At 39.1% G+C, this 16,911-nt stretch overlaps 3 protein-coding genes across 3 annotated transcripts in view; all 3 read left to right on the top strand.

Moving 5' to 3' along the window:
• LOC104707527 overlaps positions 1–1,137 on the top strand; it is a 1,879-nt gene extending 742 nt beyond the window's left edge. Inside the window, exon 2 of the mRNA XM_010423900.2 lies at positions 396–1,137. Within this exon, the coding sequence (XP_010422202.1) occupies positions 418–951 (534 nt within the window). The 5' untranslated portion in view covers positions 396–417 and the 3' untranslated portion in view covers positions 952–1,137. The remainder of the gene's footprint in view (positions 1–395) is intronic.
• Positions 4,734–6,666, top strand: LOC104707526 (flavonoid 3'-monooxygenase-like). Its single transcript, XM_010423899.2, has 2 exons — positions 4,734–5,663; positions 5,863–6,666. The coding sequence occupies exons 1-2, from the start codon at positions 4,734–4,736 to the stop codon at positions 6,484–6,486; spliced, it is 1,554 nt and encodes a 517-aa protein (XP_010422201.1). The 3' UTR covers positions 6,487–6,666.
• LOC104709693 lies at positions 8,428–8,898 on the top strand. The gene has a single exon (XM_010426264.1). The coding sequence runs from the start codon at positions 8,428–8,430 to the stop codon at positions 8,896–8,898; it is 471 nt and encodes a 156-aa protein (XP_010424566.1).

Below are 16,911 nucleotides of genomic sequence, written 5' to 3'. Positions count from 1 at the left end.
GGTTTTTTTTTTTTTTTTTTTTTTTTTTTTAAATCCTTGTTCTGTAGAAATTTTTATCCAGAATCTTTCTAAATCGATTACAAAGAATCACTCATTCGATTCCGTAAAGATCGATTTGGTCAGTGTTGTATCTACGATGATGGGAATATTAAGATCTTCGAATCTGGATTTTAGTATTCATGTGTATTTGTAGCAATGTTGAACTCATACTTTAGCTGCATTCTCTGTATGTTACCTTATAGGCACTCTTGTATTGCTTAAGCTTTGCATAATCTAGAACTTGTAGAGAAAGAGTTAACTATGGTAGTTAGCTAACATTTTGTCAATTTGAAGAGCTTGGCAAAACTATAAGCAAGCTTTGTTGTGTTTCTTGATATGGATTTTTCATCTTCCAGGGTTTTGCAAACTTGGTATAGTATGGGTGACTTTTCGATTCAGATCAGTTCAAAGCTGATCAATCAGCTAGCTGAAGGCAATGATCAACCAAAGAGGAAGGCGAAGAAAACCAAACCCAAAGTGTCACCACAGAGGAAGGTGGAACAAGAAGCGAAGACACACCACCACGATGCAGAGAAGCCGAATCCAGTGGGGGAGTTACCAATGCAGCCACCGTTTTTTTTCCCAATACCGCAACAAGCAGCAGCAGCAGCAGCAAGCGCGGAGTTGGAGTTGATAAAGTCTGTTTCGAAAGAGAGTGAGAAGGTTCTTGAGAAGCTGGAGAAAGTAGAGAAGAACCTTGTTCATGAAGTGACAGAGAGATCCAAGGAGCTGAGGGAGAAAGAGTTTAAGATCCCTGAACCGAAACCGATGCCTTGTTCTGAAGATCACGAAGCGTGGATGAAATGCTACAAAGAGAACATTGATAACCCGTTGAAATGTAGCGGTTTGGTTAGGAGTTACCAGGAGTGCGCACGCCGGTGCAGACAGCAAGTGAATCCTGAGGAAAAGTAGAGATAATAAGATTGGGAAAGGCTTTTTTTTGTGATAAGAAGGGGAGAGTTTCTGTTTTTATTTGCTTTCTGAGATCTTATGAATGATACAGGAAAATGAGAATTGATTCCTTTTCTATTACTTGAAAGCAAAAGGAAAAAAATAATTAGAATCTGTGATTATGTTCATCAGATCAAACTTTCAGAACTTGTGTTCTCTATTTACTATTTTGGCTTATCTTGCACAGAGATTGCCACATTATTTTCGTAAAATTTGGTTGCTCAACTGTTTCCTAATTATTCTTGGAATAGGAGCCATTAAAGAATCTCATTTTATTAAGTTAGTTTTGCTTGCGAGCTATTATGATAGAGACTCTTTTAGGTTTCATCCTACACTTCCTCTGCTTGTTCCTCCTATCCACTCTGAAGTTAAAGAAACCACTCATTGCAATTCCTGTATTGTCCAAACCAAATTTCTAGTCCCTTGCACCCTACCGGTTTGTGATGTAACCGGCCGATTATGTAAAATGTTGGTTTTGTTGTTTTTAGAATTATTTTTTTTTTGGGAAATTCTCAAAAATAGCACAAATTTATGTTTTTCTTCCAAAATTAGCATACACACGTGTATATCATTAATAATACAGTTAAGAGATTAAAAAAAAATAAACAAAGTGTTGAATTTGGGAGAACCGAATACTCTGTGTTCCTCAAGCGAGATAGAATCGGAGAAATGTGAATCCGGCCAACCCAATTGTTAGCGATATATTCTGGGCTTAGTATTTTGGGCTTTAAACGTGTAGTTTACGTCAATGACGGTTTGTGTATACCCTAGCTAAACATGTATAAATAAGGTTGTAACCTAGATCAATAAAGACAAGTCAGTTCAATACCTAATCCTACATGGTATCAGAGCTAGAAAAGTTTTAAAATTCTTGTTGTTCATCGATAAGTTTCGATTCGGTTGTGTCCGTCGATAGTTTCGACTTGTCTTGTGTATCAAGATCTTCATGAGTACCCACGGAGAACATGTGTCTTCTTCTACATGGGCCCTCGTCGCTTCCTCTGTTTCCACGGTGGTGTCGCCGTATACACTTTCAAGCTCCGACAACCCCGAAACTGCTATTACCTCTGTTTTGCTGAACGGAGATAACTACAATGAATGGTCTGAAGAGACATTCTCCACCAGTTCCCCTTTGCTCATGGCCAGCTTCCAGTTCGCTACCTCGGTTTGCCTCTGCTCACAAAGCAAATGTCATATGTTGACTGTCTTCCTTTGTTAGAAAAGGTCCGAGCCCGTCTGACATCATGGAGTGCACGTCCTCTCTCTTATGCAGGTCGTCTGCAGCTTCTTAAGTCCGTAATTTCTAGTACACTCAACTTTTGGATCTCTGCATATCGTCTCCCTAGTTTGTGTATAACAGAGATAGACAAATTATGCTCTGCTTTCCTCTGGTCTGGTCCTGAGCTGAGTGGCAAGAAGGCAAAGGTCTCTTGGAAAGAAGTCTGTCGCCCAAAAGCAGAAGGGGGTTTGGGACTCCAATCTCTCCGTCTTGCCAACAAGGTTAGCTGTCTTAAACTCCTATGGCGAATAATGTCTGGACGAGATTATCTCTGGAACAGGTGGATCTCTGTCACTCTACTCAAAAACAGGCCCTTTTGGGAACTCAAATCTACTACTAGTATGGGATCATGGATGTGGAGGAAGCTCCTAAAGTATAGATCACTTGCGAAGCAGCTTTACAAAGTGCAGGTTAATAATGGGACATCAACATCGTTTTGGTATGACAGTTGGAGTAGCTTGGGTTGTCTCCATGAGATCACTGGTAGCAACCGACATATTGAACTCGGCATTCCTTTGACTGCAATCGTGGCAACGGCCAAAGAGGGCCACCCCCAAGTAGGCGTGAGCATCGTTCTGCCCTTCTCAACACCATTGAAACTGAACTAGCGGCTCTCACTCTCACTGCAGCTGAGGATATCCCCATGTGGAAGGGTCAACACAATACCTATCGTGAGAGGTTCATAACTAAGGAGACCATTACTCTGCTTCGTGAATCTCAGCCGGCGGAACCTTGGTCTCAAAGTGTCTGGTTCATGCATGCAACCCCCAAGTATGCGTTTGTATCCTGGCTGGCTGTTAAGAATCGATTTCCTACGGGGGACCGCATGCAACGATGGAATACCAATCAACGAACAGATTGTGTTTTTTGTGGTTCAGTGGAAACCCGTGATCACCTCTTCTTTTCCTGTTCGTATGCCGCAGCGGTATGGGTTCCACTTGCGACTAGACTCCTTGGAAATCTTTTCACAATTGATTGGAACACTCTTCATGCTACACTCCGCAATACCAACATGGATAGAATCCGTCTCTTCACTATTCGTTATAGTTACCAAACCACGGTTTATCATCTTTGGCATGAACGCAACAAGCGAAGACATGGAGCAACTCCCATACCCTCTTCTCATCTGGTCAAGCTCATTGACAAGATAGTACGCAACATGTTCACTTCAATCCGCAACCTGGGAAACTACTCTTATGACGATGGGCTGACCTTATGGTTTGCCACTCGCCCTACTTGACTCATCTCTGCTGTAAATTTTGTCTTCTCTTTTTTCGGTTTTGTTTAAGCAAACTCAAAAACTGGTAACAGTCATTGTAAAACAGTCTTTTTTTATTTGAATTAATTTAACATTCAATTCAAAAAAAAAATATATAACTCACATAATGGGCGGGCCATGTCGTCTATTTACGAAAATGTATTTTGCGGTGTACAGTTGTACACACAAAGAATTATGACGATTGTTGTTTCGTTCAATCTTAAGATTGTCTTTCAATCAATCTTAGTACACAAACTCTCTTTTCTTGTGGTCCAAATGGATTTTGTTTTTCGTCTAGTCTGAATGACTAATTTTTGGTCCCTAGAGATATACGGTATAATCTCTATAAATTAATACTTTTAAATTAATACTCTCTATAAGTTAATAAATTCTTTCGGTTCCGAGCTGGACCGGTGTAAAAAATGATACATTTTGATAAAATAATAAGATAATAACTTTTTTGGAAATCTTATGTAAAAATATGGTCCCATCAATATCATAAATTAATAATCAAATAAACTAATATATATATATATATATATATTGAAATATGGCTCTATTGTTATTTGGCTATTCTTTAATTTGCATTCTAATAGAGTTCATTTCTAAACTTTTTCATTATTATCTTCTCAAAACGCATCCAAAAATTGTAAAGAGTCTTAGATTTGATAATTGCTTCTTTACTAACTGGTTCTAAAGGTATCATAATATCTTATTCGACTTCATCATTACCATGAAATATATTACTAGCAATTTCTTGTAAACTCTAAATTTCTATCATTTATCATTTTTACCTATATAATCTAGTAAACAATTGACATTCATCCTATTGCGATAGCCAAGATTATATAAATTAAAAAAATTCTTTTAAAATATGAATGATAACAAAAGTACATTATTTTGTAATAGAAAATTTTCAAAAGTATGAAAATAAGAAAATATCTTCATAAATTAATGTTTTATTAATTTATCGATAAATTAAAATCTGTATAAATTAATAAAATTTCATGGTTCCGACCCTATTAATTTATAGAGGTTTTACCGTATGATCGTTAAAAACGAGGAAAATTATATCATCCGCTCAAATGTTATCAATTTATTATTCCCTCTTGAGACTCTTGAGTCCTCCACTCAGTGAAGATTAAAATACCATTAACGAACAATAACTCAAGTCCATCTCATAACTTCTACAAACAGCTGTAAAACATGTCTCCGATTTTAACTCTCTTCACTGATAACACAATACTAATCAATGTGAAACCTTACGCAATTCCCGTTCTCATCGCCATCTTATCGATTTTATGGTATCTATTCAAACGCTCGCCGCATCCGCCTCTACCGCCTGGACCGCGAGGACTTCCTATCGTCGGAAACCTCCCGTTTCTTGACCCGGACCTTCACACCTACTTCACAAACCTCGCTCAGATTCATGGTCCAATCTTCAAACTCAATCTTGGTTCAAAACGAACGGTTGTGGTCAACTCTCCAGCACTAGCTCAAGAGATCTTGAAAGATCAAGACATCAATTTCTCAAACCGTGATGTTCCTCTCACGGCCCGAGCCTATACTTATGGCGGTCTCGACCTTGTTTGGTTACCATACGGTGCCGAATGGAGGATGCTTAGAAAAGTTTGCTTTCTCAAGCTTCTTAGCCGCAAAACTTTGGATTCTTTCTACGAGCTTCGTCGCAAAGAAATCCGGGAAACAACGAGGTACTTGTACCAGAAAGGTCAGGAAGAATCACCCGTGAACGTCGGAGACCAGCTTTTTTTGGCGATGATGAATCTTACAATGAATATGTTATTGGGAAGTTCGGTGAAAGCAGAGGAAATGGAGAGTGTTGGAACAGAGTTTAAAGGAGTGGTTTCTGAGATAATTAGGCTTTTGGGTGAGCCTAATATTTCTGATTTTTTCCCAATGTTAGCTAGATTCGATCTTCAAGGTCTTGTGAAGAAGATGCATGTGTGTTCTAGAGAGGTTGATGCGATACTTGATCGAGCCATCGAACAGATGCAAGAACTAAGAAGTAAGGATGGTGAATGTAAAGACTTTTTGCAACATTTGATGAAGTTAAAGGAGCAAGAAGCTGACTCGGAGGTTCCTGTTACGGTTAACCATGTCAAAGCCGTGCTCGTGGTAATGAAATAATTTCAGTCTTTATACTTTGGAGGATATCATATTTTTGCAAACAATGTAGATTAGTCGTAAGGCTGTAAACTTTTCTTTTTTAAAACGTAGGTTAGTCTCAAGATCTTCGGATACAAAAAGACAAGTTGTTTGTTTGTTCATGAGGACTGACTGACTTAATCAATGTGATTTTTATATATATGTGAAGGATATGGTAATTGGTGGTACAGATACATCAACCAACACGATAGAGTTTGCCATGGCCGAACTAATAAGAAACCCAGAGTTGATGAAGAGAGCGCAACAAGAGCTAGACGAAGTTGTAGGCAAAGACAACATAGTTGAAGAATCACACATCACTAAACTTCCTTACATAGTAGCCATTATGAAAGAAACACTTAGACTTTATCCAACCATTCCTTTGCTTGTCCCTCATTGTCCCACTGCAACCGCGGTTGTGGGTGGCTACACCATCCCTAAAAACACTAAGATCTTCATCAACGCTTGGTGTATTCAGAGAGACCAAAACACGTGGGATAATCCGACTGAGTTTTGTCCTGAGAGGTTTCTTAATAATAAGTCTTGTGAATTCAATGGAACAGATTATAGGTTTCTTCCATTTGGATCTGGAAGGAGAATGTGCGTCGGTGTAGCACTCGCCGAGAGGATGGTTTTGTACACTCTCGCGACATTATTACATTCGTTCGATTGGAAGATACCGGAAGGACAAGTGTTGGAATTGAAAGAGAAGTTTGGGATTGTCTTGAAGCTCAAGACGCCTCTTGTTGCCTTGCCCATTCCAAGGTTGTCCGATTCGAATCTTTATTTATAATGGCTAAAATCTTTAAAGTTTTCTAAAAACGGGAAAGATTGTTATAATGTTACTAATATACAACAAAAATAATTACTGTTCTTGTTACTTTCCTGATGTTGTTGTTATAGTGACCAATATGTATATTATGTGATATTTTTATTTTATTTGTACGACTATATTTTATTATGGTCAGTGTTATTTCACTGAATCACTTAAATTGGAGCATCATACCATAAATAAGTAGTTATTCTAGTTATCTTTATTTTTATTTTTAAATGAAATCTTAGTTTTATGTTCACTAGATTGGCATCCGCGCTACGCTGCGGGATTGATTTTTTATTTTATTTTTGTCATATTTTCCTGTTTTGTTTTTCTAGATTCATAATTTAATATATGTTATTTGGAATCAATTCATAATTTTTTGATAATTTCAATAGTATTTTTTATTAATATTATTTACATCATTATATGATAATTGAGTTTTTTATTTCATAAATTTAGTTTTTGAATAGATTTTAAATTTTATTACCAAATAAATTTAGGGATTACAAACTATTAGTTATTGATTTTTTTCTCACTCACAACCCCTCTAGAACAGTAAGACATATTACTCTTTGATGTATACATTTTAAATGTTCTTGATGGATCTCTTAGAGTACGTTAGGTTTAGGTAATTAAACCTTTGTCTCATAAATCTGACATAAACCAAAGATGAAGCTTTTGAAATTTACTAAGATCGAAAGGGAAATAAAAAATGATAATTTTCACATAGAGTTCTGGAAGTAGTAGTAAGTAACATGTATTGTACTAAACCTTGAAAAAGAAAACGTTCTGATCCAAAGCAGCAATTTGCTCAATATCATCTTCATTTAAGAACTAAGTGAACAAAGAAAAGGTGAGTTAATTTACACAAACACTAATATTTTTTCTTGAAGCAACCCTAAAAGCTTGAATAAAATTGACATCTTTACCTCGATTGGACCTGCAAATCTAAAAGAGATTAATGAACTTTGTCATGCCCAAGTTGCTCTTTTGTGAATTTTTTAATCTTTTGTATATAAGACGACAATTGTGTGGTTAGGGAGGGGATTACCTGAAGAATTGATATCTCTATGTCTCTATTCTCTTCTTCCTTCTTCTTCACATCACTATGCATCTCTCTTTCTATTCTATCTTTTCAAATTTCTTTCCTACCCTAATTTTTAACTTCGCCTCTTCTTCCAAAGAGTTCTCGATAACCGAAGAATTTGATTGCAGAATCTGTAGATTTTTGTTGAAATTCTTGTTCAAATTAATCAAAGTTGAATTTGGTGAGATTGTTTTGCCTCTTTAAACAATGACCTCTGCTTCTTCCATGTCTCTTGCCGCACGAGTCGTGTGTTTTCATCTCTTAGTGTTTGTTTCATCGACGACAAAACTTTGTGACGATTCTTTTGTTTCTTCTCTCTAAAAAACAGTCTTTTAGTGTGAAGGAGAAGAACAAACAATTAGAGTCTTCGTGTTTTTTTTTTAATTATCTCGGCAAGGGTTTATGAAGTGAAAGACAACGTGATGTGGCATATAGGGGTGTCAATCGGGCTGGCTCAGTACGGTCTGTCCCGAAATCCGCAAAACTCGCATATATTTGAGCCCTTCTCGACCTGCCCCGAAATATTTTCAAGTCTTTATTTCAAAGCCCGGTCCGGCTCTAACAGGACTATATGACTTTTGGGGTTTTTTCATGCTTTTTCGGGCTTATCTTACAAATCAAAAATTCAAACTTATAAGTTAGTTTATAACATGTCTTAAAAAGCAATGTTTAGCACGGAGGTGTTGATAGCTAATATCAAAAAGGCTGAACGAGAGGATAAACTTACTGGTATTACGCTAGCTCGGGATTGCCCCACCATCTCGCATTTGCTTTTTGCAGATGATAGTTTGTTCTTCTGTAAAGCAGAAGCGACATAATGTAGGATGGTCATGGAAATCATAGGAAATTATGGAAAAGCGTCCAGACATGAGGTTAACTTGGAGAAGTCGTCTATCATGTTTGGAAAAAACGTCCCGGAGGACTTAAGACCCCAATTAAAGTCTGTCATCGATATTTCAAAAGAAGGCGGTATGGGTTCTTATTTGGGTATTCCTGAAAGCCTTCAAGGTTCGCGAACTAAGGTTTTTAGTTATGTTAATGATCAGTTAGATGATCGTGTGGATGGTTGGTCGGTGAAATATTTATCGAAAGGCGGCAAGAAAATCATGATCAAGTCAGCTGCGTTGGCTCTCCCAACTTATGTTATGTCCTGCTTTAAATTGCCACAGGAATTGACGTCTAAATTAACAAGTGCTATTTCAAGATCTTGGTGGCGGTCTAACGACAAAGCTCGTGGTTTGCACTGGGTTGCTTGGGATAAAATGTGTGATGATAAATGCGAAGGCAGTTTGGGTTTTTGAGATTTGGAGTAATTCAATGACGCGATGCTGACTAAGCAGTATTGGCGGTTAATTTATTATCCGATATCTCTAATGGCCCGTGTGATGCGAGGCCGATATTTTCGAAATGAACATCCTATAATGGCCAAAAAGCCATACTCTCCCTCATTTGCTTGGAGGAGTATTTTTTCAATGAAAGGCTTAGTGGAAAAAGGAGTAAGATGGGCATTAGGATCTGGTTGTGATATTTCGGTATGGAAAGATCCTTGGATACAAGATAGTCAACCAAGACCAGCTAACGGTCACGGGAGACTGCTCCATCCTAACTTAATGGTTAATCATTTGATCAACCCGCACACTATGGAATGGCATCTGCCCATCCTTGAGGAGTTCATGGATCCAGAGGATATTCAGATTATTCACGCTATGCCAATCAGTAAATCCTATAAACCGGATCGACTGATTTGGCATTACACTAAATCCGGGAAATATACGGTCAAATCGAGTTACCGGGTAGCCTGTGATTTAGTTAAGATAGGTGAGTCTGGACCGACGTGTACTGCCCTTCGGGCTCAAGCTTGGAAACTTGACGTTCCCTCCAAGGTTCAACATTTCGTTTGGCAGATAGCATCCGACAATCTTCCAGTGTTGGACCGGCTAGCTCATCGGGGTGTTCGGTGCGACACTCTTTGCACACGGTGTGGGCTGGCGGCTGAGACGATAAACTATGCTCTATTTGAGTGTTCTAGGTCTCGTAGGATCTGGGATTTATCTCCGGTTTCATTAACATTCGATGGTTTTCCCTATGGCTCAGTTAATTCTAATTTAGACTTCTTATTCTGGCGGGCGACATCTCAATCGAGTGTCTCAGATATTATTATTCGGCTACCTTGGATTGTATGGTCAATTTGGAAGGATATGAATAAAAAGGTTTTTCAGGGTACGGAGGCGGCGCCAATAGATATTATAAATCAGGTGGCTAATGATAGGATTTTATGGGAGGAGGCGAGGTCATTCACAGGCAGAGCCATGGATTATTCGACATCTATGGAAAATCTGGAACCTCTCCGCGATGTCAGATTGATGGATCTGGAAGGGGTCTGACTCCTTTGTGGGCTTAAGTTGGTGCTTTTGCAATAGAGAGGACAAAGCGTTACTAATGGGAGCACGATGCTATAGACGTACACCCTCACCACTACATTCGGAGTTACAAGCCTTGATCTGGGCTATGGAGTCTATGTTGGCGGCTGGCGTGGATTATTCCTTTTTCGAGACTGATTGTGCAGAGCTAGTGGCGATGGTGTAATCTCCGGATGATTGGCCCGCATTCTCCAACCTGTTGGACGACTTCGATTTACTTAGAGCTTCCATCCCCAGCTTCATCCTCAGCAGGATTCCGCGTTCGACAAATGTGAGGGCAGATTGTCTAGCCCGCTCATCGCGTTCTTTAGATTCCGAAACTACTTTTGTAAACTTCTTCCCTCCGGTTTGGGCAACCAACCTTGGAGTACTGTTTTAATTTAATGTTCGGTTGACAAAAAAAGAGAGCAATGTTTAAAGGTGCAATATAAAACAAATCAATCAAAATTTAAATAATTCATCTATATTCACTAAAACCAACTTAATCTAAAACAAATAAAAAAATTAAAACCAAATAGATTTTTATATTTTAACCAAATAAAATTTATATATAATTCAAATAAAATATCACAGATAAAGATTTTAAAAATTTTAAGTAAGGTTATTAAGTAAATATAAAATTAATATTAGAATTTTAAACTTTATTTACAATAAATTATTAAATAAATATTGCAATCAAACAAAATTGTTAACAAAAAGGTATAATTATATTTGTATAAGGGTTGTTGGGTCTGAGCCCGATTGGGCTAAGCCCTAAAAACTCTAAAGCTCGAACGGGCTAAGTCCAAAAGATCCGATTTTTCTGGACATATATTTAAGTCCGAGTCGGGTGTTTTTCAAAGCCGGGCCAGTCTGCAGGCTTTGGGCCTAATTGACATGCCTAGTGGTACATAGTTTTTTTAATTGGTTTTGAAATACTAGCTGTATTAATTGAAATATTTTTATTGGCTATTGATTTTAACTTAGGTGTCAATACCAACTTCAATGTTGAGGCTGATGTGTCACACAAGGAAAGCAACACATCCTTCTTTTATTGTATAGATTCTAAAACTAATTAATACATTCAAAAATTTGAAATATGATCATTTTCTCTTAGAAGTGAAATCATATTATTATTACTAAAAAAAACTCATAGTTTTGTCTTTAATCTTTTAAAATTTCATTTATTTACTTAAATTGTTTTTGATTTAGTTATTATTTTAAATATTTTAAATATAATACTTTAATGCAGAAAAGGATCACATAGATTTAGACATGTGGCAGCTTCTCAGTTGCTTACGTAATAGTCTCTAAGAGAAAATTGTGGGGTGCCTCTGTACTTTATTATATAAGTTTTCTTTTATTTTTACGATTTTTCTATAATGGTCAATGGTAATTCACTGATTCATTTAGATTGGAATATTGCACCGAAATTTTTTAATTAGTTATTCTAGCTGTCTTTATTTTTATTCTTAAGTGGAATTATCGTTTTACATTCATTTTAAAACTAATTAATATATCTAATAATATGAAATATAATTATTTTTCGGTTAAAAGTTGAATCCTGTTTCTATAAATACTAGCTAGATCCAACTAACTCAAACTCTGCATCTACGAACAACAATCATACATATTTCAGCTCCACAAGCATCTTACATTCGTAGACTCTGATTCCTCTTCCAACTAACCACTTCGTGTTCTACCCGAACAAGCCACTTAAACATGTATCCCAAACATCACCTCGTCTAGTTACTGAGTCGCACAACCAACCATCCCTAGCGACCGAGTAACAAGAGAAATTGGTTGGAATACTTTATTTTGTCCAGCCACAGAAACACCTCTCCGATGAACCCTCTGATTCACCGACTTAACTTTAACCCTACACTTTTGAGCTCCACATTTATTCTCTAACAACCAAAACCTAACTCCATATGCCATGGAAGCTCCTGCAAGGTTCCAGCTCAAACTGAGCTCGATGGCTCAACCAACAAGACAATTTACCGCAATTCAATTCATACAAAGCTCTATAATAACACTCTAATAAAACACAAACTAACCATTCAACTCGTAATTCCACCATTGGATCTGGAGCCTGTACTACCCCAAGTCTCTCGACAAAGTTTCTGCTCGATCAGACATCGTTATGACCTCCAAACGGTGTCCTCATAAACCCATCTCAAAAACGCTACTGTTCCATACTTAGCATAAATAGCACCATTTACCAGCAATTACCCAGCTTTCCATCAATTACGTGTCCCAGAAGTAATGAGCATTCCTTCAGTTTAAGTCCGAATAACAATCCGCCAACTGTTATGCACTCTTGGCTTCTTGGAGATCACGCTGGTATCATTACCTTTCCTAACTAATGTCAAATCCAGCGCCGGTGAGCATCCAAAATCGGCTCCTCCACACTGTCTTTATCTCCAATCTTCTCTCACTTTCTTTGGGTGCAAATGGTTGCAAGGTTGAAGAGTTTGAACATGTTGAAAAAAATTATTCAACCAATTTTCACCATATACATTGAGAAGGTTGAAGAAGTTGGAAAAAATTATTCGGCCCGTTCAACTTAAAAAATTGAAAAAATAAACTAATCCTACAACAAAAGTGTTCAACATATTCAACCACTATTTTGGAGATGAATGAGTTGAAAAATTTTCAACTCAATTTTGTTAAACCCATTTTTTCAATTTTAATCAACCATTTGCACCCTTTCTCATTCTTCAGCTCTGTTCACTCCGGCTTTGTTCTTTCACCACTAATGAAGCTTCCCACATCCATGAGATGACAAACCAGATCCACAAGAGGCCTTCCCACCTCCACCACGTCTCTCTCACACATCTCGTCACGATTCCATCATTATTCTCTCCATCACGTGTTCCCCTCCTTTCCGATAACAACATCTACCCACGGAACAACCCTTGCTCTAGGACTCACGTTGCTTATCTTCCTCCTAAGTCGGAAGACAACACGAACACAACAACAACTCCATGGAGAATGAAATGCTTACACGGTTCACTCTTCTCCTCCTTACACCACCACCAAACCAGGCTCTCTGCCTTTTATCTCTTTACCCAAACATTGATTACATCTAACGTGGTGATGAATGACAATAACGGCAACGACAGCTAAAACCCACGACAACACTCAACACTACCACTTAACCCAAGGACGGCTAGGCTTCTATTCTCCTCTCACGCGAGACCAACAACACTAACCCCCGACTCCCTCGCTCTCACGTCGTAGAAATTTCATAAATAATTGCATGCACAAGTAAAATAGAGTTTTGAAATTTCATACGGTTTAATTGAGTTTTGAAAATTTATTTGCATGCACAAGTAAAATAATGAAATTGTAAAATAATATTATGATAAAGTCATATGAAGTTTTTTATTAAAATAAATATTAGAATCTTTTATATCTTGAAATTATCTTATATTATAAAGTAGAGATCTTTCACAAATAAAATAATATTACATTATTACCATATAAATTCTTTTGAAATTATCTTACATAAGAGATTCTAATATTTATTTGCAGATTCGCTGGTTGCTTAGGATCAAGTTATATGCAGATTTGCTTGTTGAAGAAGGAGAAAGAGATAGAGTTGAATCATGGGTAGTTTCGACGATCTATCTCACAAAACTGCCTCGCTCCATAAGCCCAATTCAGCAAAATTGGACATTTAATAGTCTACATTTTTTCAAATTTTATTTCTTTTTAGTGCATGAAAACCATAATAACACCAACGAAATGTACGAAATTACTGTACTATGCATAAACTTATTATTAAAAATAAGAGTATGGTCGTTTAAAATTTTAGTACTCCAATGGAAAATATACATGCCATTCTTTATTTGTTTTTTGGTTATATGAACTCTTGAACAAAAAGGAGATGTGTTGGAAAAATTACTTTTCAACCATTTTAGTTTGTATTTTTTTTTTTTTTTTCTGTTTTTCAACTTCTCATTATATTACTTTAGGACACACCATTCATATCTTCAATTTTTAGTGAAGATTTTGTAAGAAAATAATATTTTTGCACAAAAAATATAAATTATATATGTTTATTATATTTGGGGATAGTCAAAGTAAGTTTTTAAATATCAACTAGTTTAGTACAAATATTTATAATATGAAAATATATAAATTATTTGTTGGATATGGGCTTTGTCCCCAACATTTCTGAAGCTCAAACAGAAGATTCTTAAGAGATATAGGGCCTGAAGTCATGGATCTGGCCCATCTGGCCGCAGAGGCAAAATCATCATTTTACAGAGAGATAGAGGAAGCCCTAGGTCATTGGCCCACTATATATATCATATGTCATTGTCAGAGCTAGGGATCCACTTTTTTGGCAATTAGAGAGAGAAAAACATTATTTTCGTATTAACTACGCTTAGCTCCCTAATTGTCATTTCCTGTAAACTCTCGCTTCAATTCTACGTTAATAAAAGGACCAGTTCCGATTCATCCCCATTAAGACTCGTTTTATTTATATTGTCGGTTTAACACATCAACAATTCGGCGTCCACCGTGGGGCCAGACAGAATCCTTTCTTTGACGAAAAGAATTTGAAGACAAAGGCGTTTTCGGAAAACCTGAATCATGTCTCACACCGATCTCTCAAGCAACGAAGGCGTCGACTCTTCCACGCCCCGACCTCCCGCAGCTCGCGTGGAGTCCCCATGGCCAACCATATGGGGCCGCACCCGTTCGAGGATGAACCAGCTCTAAGGCGTCAATCCAGCTGACCGTGAAGCCGTAGGAGCTACACGCGTCGCTCCGACCAATGGCCTAGCCAATGGCGCTATCCCTCCAGAACGTGTAGCCGTAGGCGACAATCCAACTGACCGTGAAGCCGTAGGCGCTACACGCGTCGCCCAGACAAATGGCGTTACCAACGGCACTACCCCTCCTGATCGTGCAGCTGACGGCATCACCCCAACTAACCGCTCAGACGCAAACCCTACTCCTCCCAGCCGCGCGCGGAGAGACGTTACTATCAGTCAGACCACGCTCGATGAAGCTGTACGAAGGACCCTGGACCGTATGAGTGGTCAAGCAGCACATATGGCATCTCAAGGCCAAAATGACCAAGCAAGGCGCCATACGCGACGACCGGAACCTCGACATGAAAAAAATGAAGACGCACTAGCGCCACGCACTCCGCGAACTGAGCACAACACTCCGCGAGCTGAGCACAACACTCCGCGAGCTGAGCACAACACTCCGCGATCTGAGCATAACACTCCGCGAGCTGAGCACCACACTAACGAAAGGCCCCGACTCTCATCGATCATCGTTGGACCCAATGGCGAGCAGCCGAGAGTGCATTTCCAAACTGACCAGATGCTCATGGATCGACGTGCTGGGCTGAATCAAACCGAGAACGCTGAAAATCGCGCCCTCAAGTAAGAACTTCAACAGATGCAAGCATAGCTGAAGAAGATTACGTCTCAGATGCACCGTGTAACAAGCGCGGCACCAGAGCTGGAGACCGTTCTGGCAGAAGCACGACGTTCGCCTTTCACCTCAAGACACCAGCAAGAACAAGCCGATACCGTATGACGGAAAGGGGGACCCAAGTGTCTTCCTGAAGTCGATGTCCATCCACATTGGTAGTTCATACTTCTCACCAGAAGAAGAAGACGCGGGAAGTTGTCAGCTATTCGTCGAAAGCCTAACCGGAGAAGCATTGAACTGGTTTTGAAGGCTGAAGGCCAATTCAATCGATGGTTATGAAGCATTGACAACCGCATTCCTTCAGCATCACCAATGCTTCATGCATGTACCCGCGTCAAATGCCGACTTATGGAGAATGTACCAGAAGCATAATGAGCCACTGCGGGCTTTCATGGCCAGGTTTAAAGGAGTTGTATCTCAACTCGCCATTAGCGACGACGCCGCTATAGGTGCACTTAAGAACGCACTTGCTCATGGGACCAGGTTCAAGGAAGACCTAACAATCCAACCCGCCACATCCTTGGGCGAGGTCCTTGCACGCGCAAATCGATACATCGAGGTAGACGAAGACAAGGGAAAAGGAAACATGAACCAGGCCGACACGGTGGAGAAAGCACCCAAAAAAGCCCTGAGCTCGAAAAACAAAGTTGTGGAAGCGTACTATGAACCTCGCCAACATTACAACTGAGACTACACTAAAGGCGAGAGGGGAAGGAAGGCAACGATGTTCGCTATTGATGGAAACAAGCAACAGCAAGGCAAGCATTGGAACAAGTACGATCGTGAGACTGATGGTCCCACCTTCAAGGGCAAACGCGGTTATTGCAAATTCCACAAATTTGGCGAACATTCCACGGAGGATTGCAAAACACTTCGATATCTTCTTCTTCACAAGTACAAGAGAGGTGACATCGATGTAGAGCGAGAACGAAGAAAGGTTAACACCCACAAGGATAACCCGTATTGTTTGGCAGACAAGCAAAAGCACGAAAGGCAGCGTGGGGAGGAAGCAGCAGCACAAAATGACCAAGCACGGGCACAAAATGACCGAGCACGAGAAATCGCTCGCCTACCTCCTCCCCCGAAACGAAACCATGACGTCGAAGAACATGATGAACCACCAGCTCCTCGCCGAAGGATCAACATGATCATGGGTGGCTTGTCAACATGTCGCGACTCTGTTCGTTCAATCCAAGCTTACTGCCGCGAAGCAGAAACAAAACGCAGCTGGCCCTCCCATAGCAGCACGTTCAAAAAATCTGCTGATCCTATTACGTTTACTGAAGAAGAAGCAATCAATGCTAGTCCAAACAACGATCCGCGCATTGACCAGCTCGTCGAGGCCACAGCTGGAAACGAAAGACAGTTTTCATGGATGCGTTCTCAGGCTACAACCAGATAATGATGCACAAGGATGACCGCGAGAAGACTGCGTTTATTACTGAACAAGGC

The sequence above is a fragment of the Camelina sativa genome, chromosome 8 (assembly GCF_000633955.1).
Source record: "Camelina sativa cultivar DH55 chromosome 8, Cs, whole genome shotgun sequence".
Taxonomy (NCBI): Eukaryota; Viridiplantae; Streptophyta; class Magnoliopsida; order Brassicales; family Brassicaceae; genus Camelina; species Camelina sativa.
This window is presented reverse-complemented; position numbering and strand designations above follow the sequence as displayed.

Excerpts from the sequence above, each read along its gene's own strand:
- LOC104707526 (XM_010423899.2), top strand. The coding sequence starts at position 4,734 with ATGTCTCCGATTTTAACTCTCTTCACTGATAACACAATACTAATCAAT. Across the intron at positions 5,664-5,862 it reads ATGTCAAAGCCGTGCTCGTG|GATATGGTAATTGGTGGTAC; the intron begins GTAATGAAATAA and ends ATATATGTGAAG.
- LOC104709693 (XM_010426264.1), top strand. The coding sequence starts at position 8,428 with ATGGAAATCATAGGAAATTATGGAAAAGCGTCCAGACATGAGGTTAAC.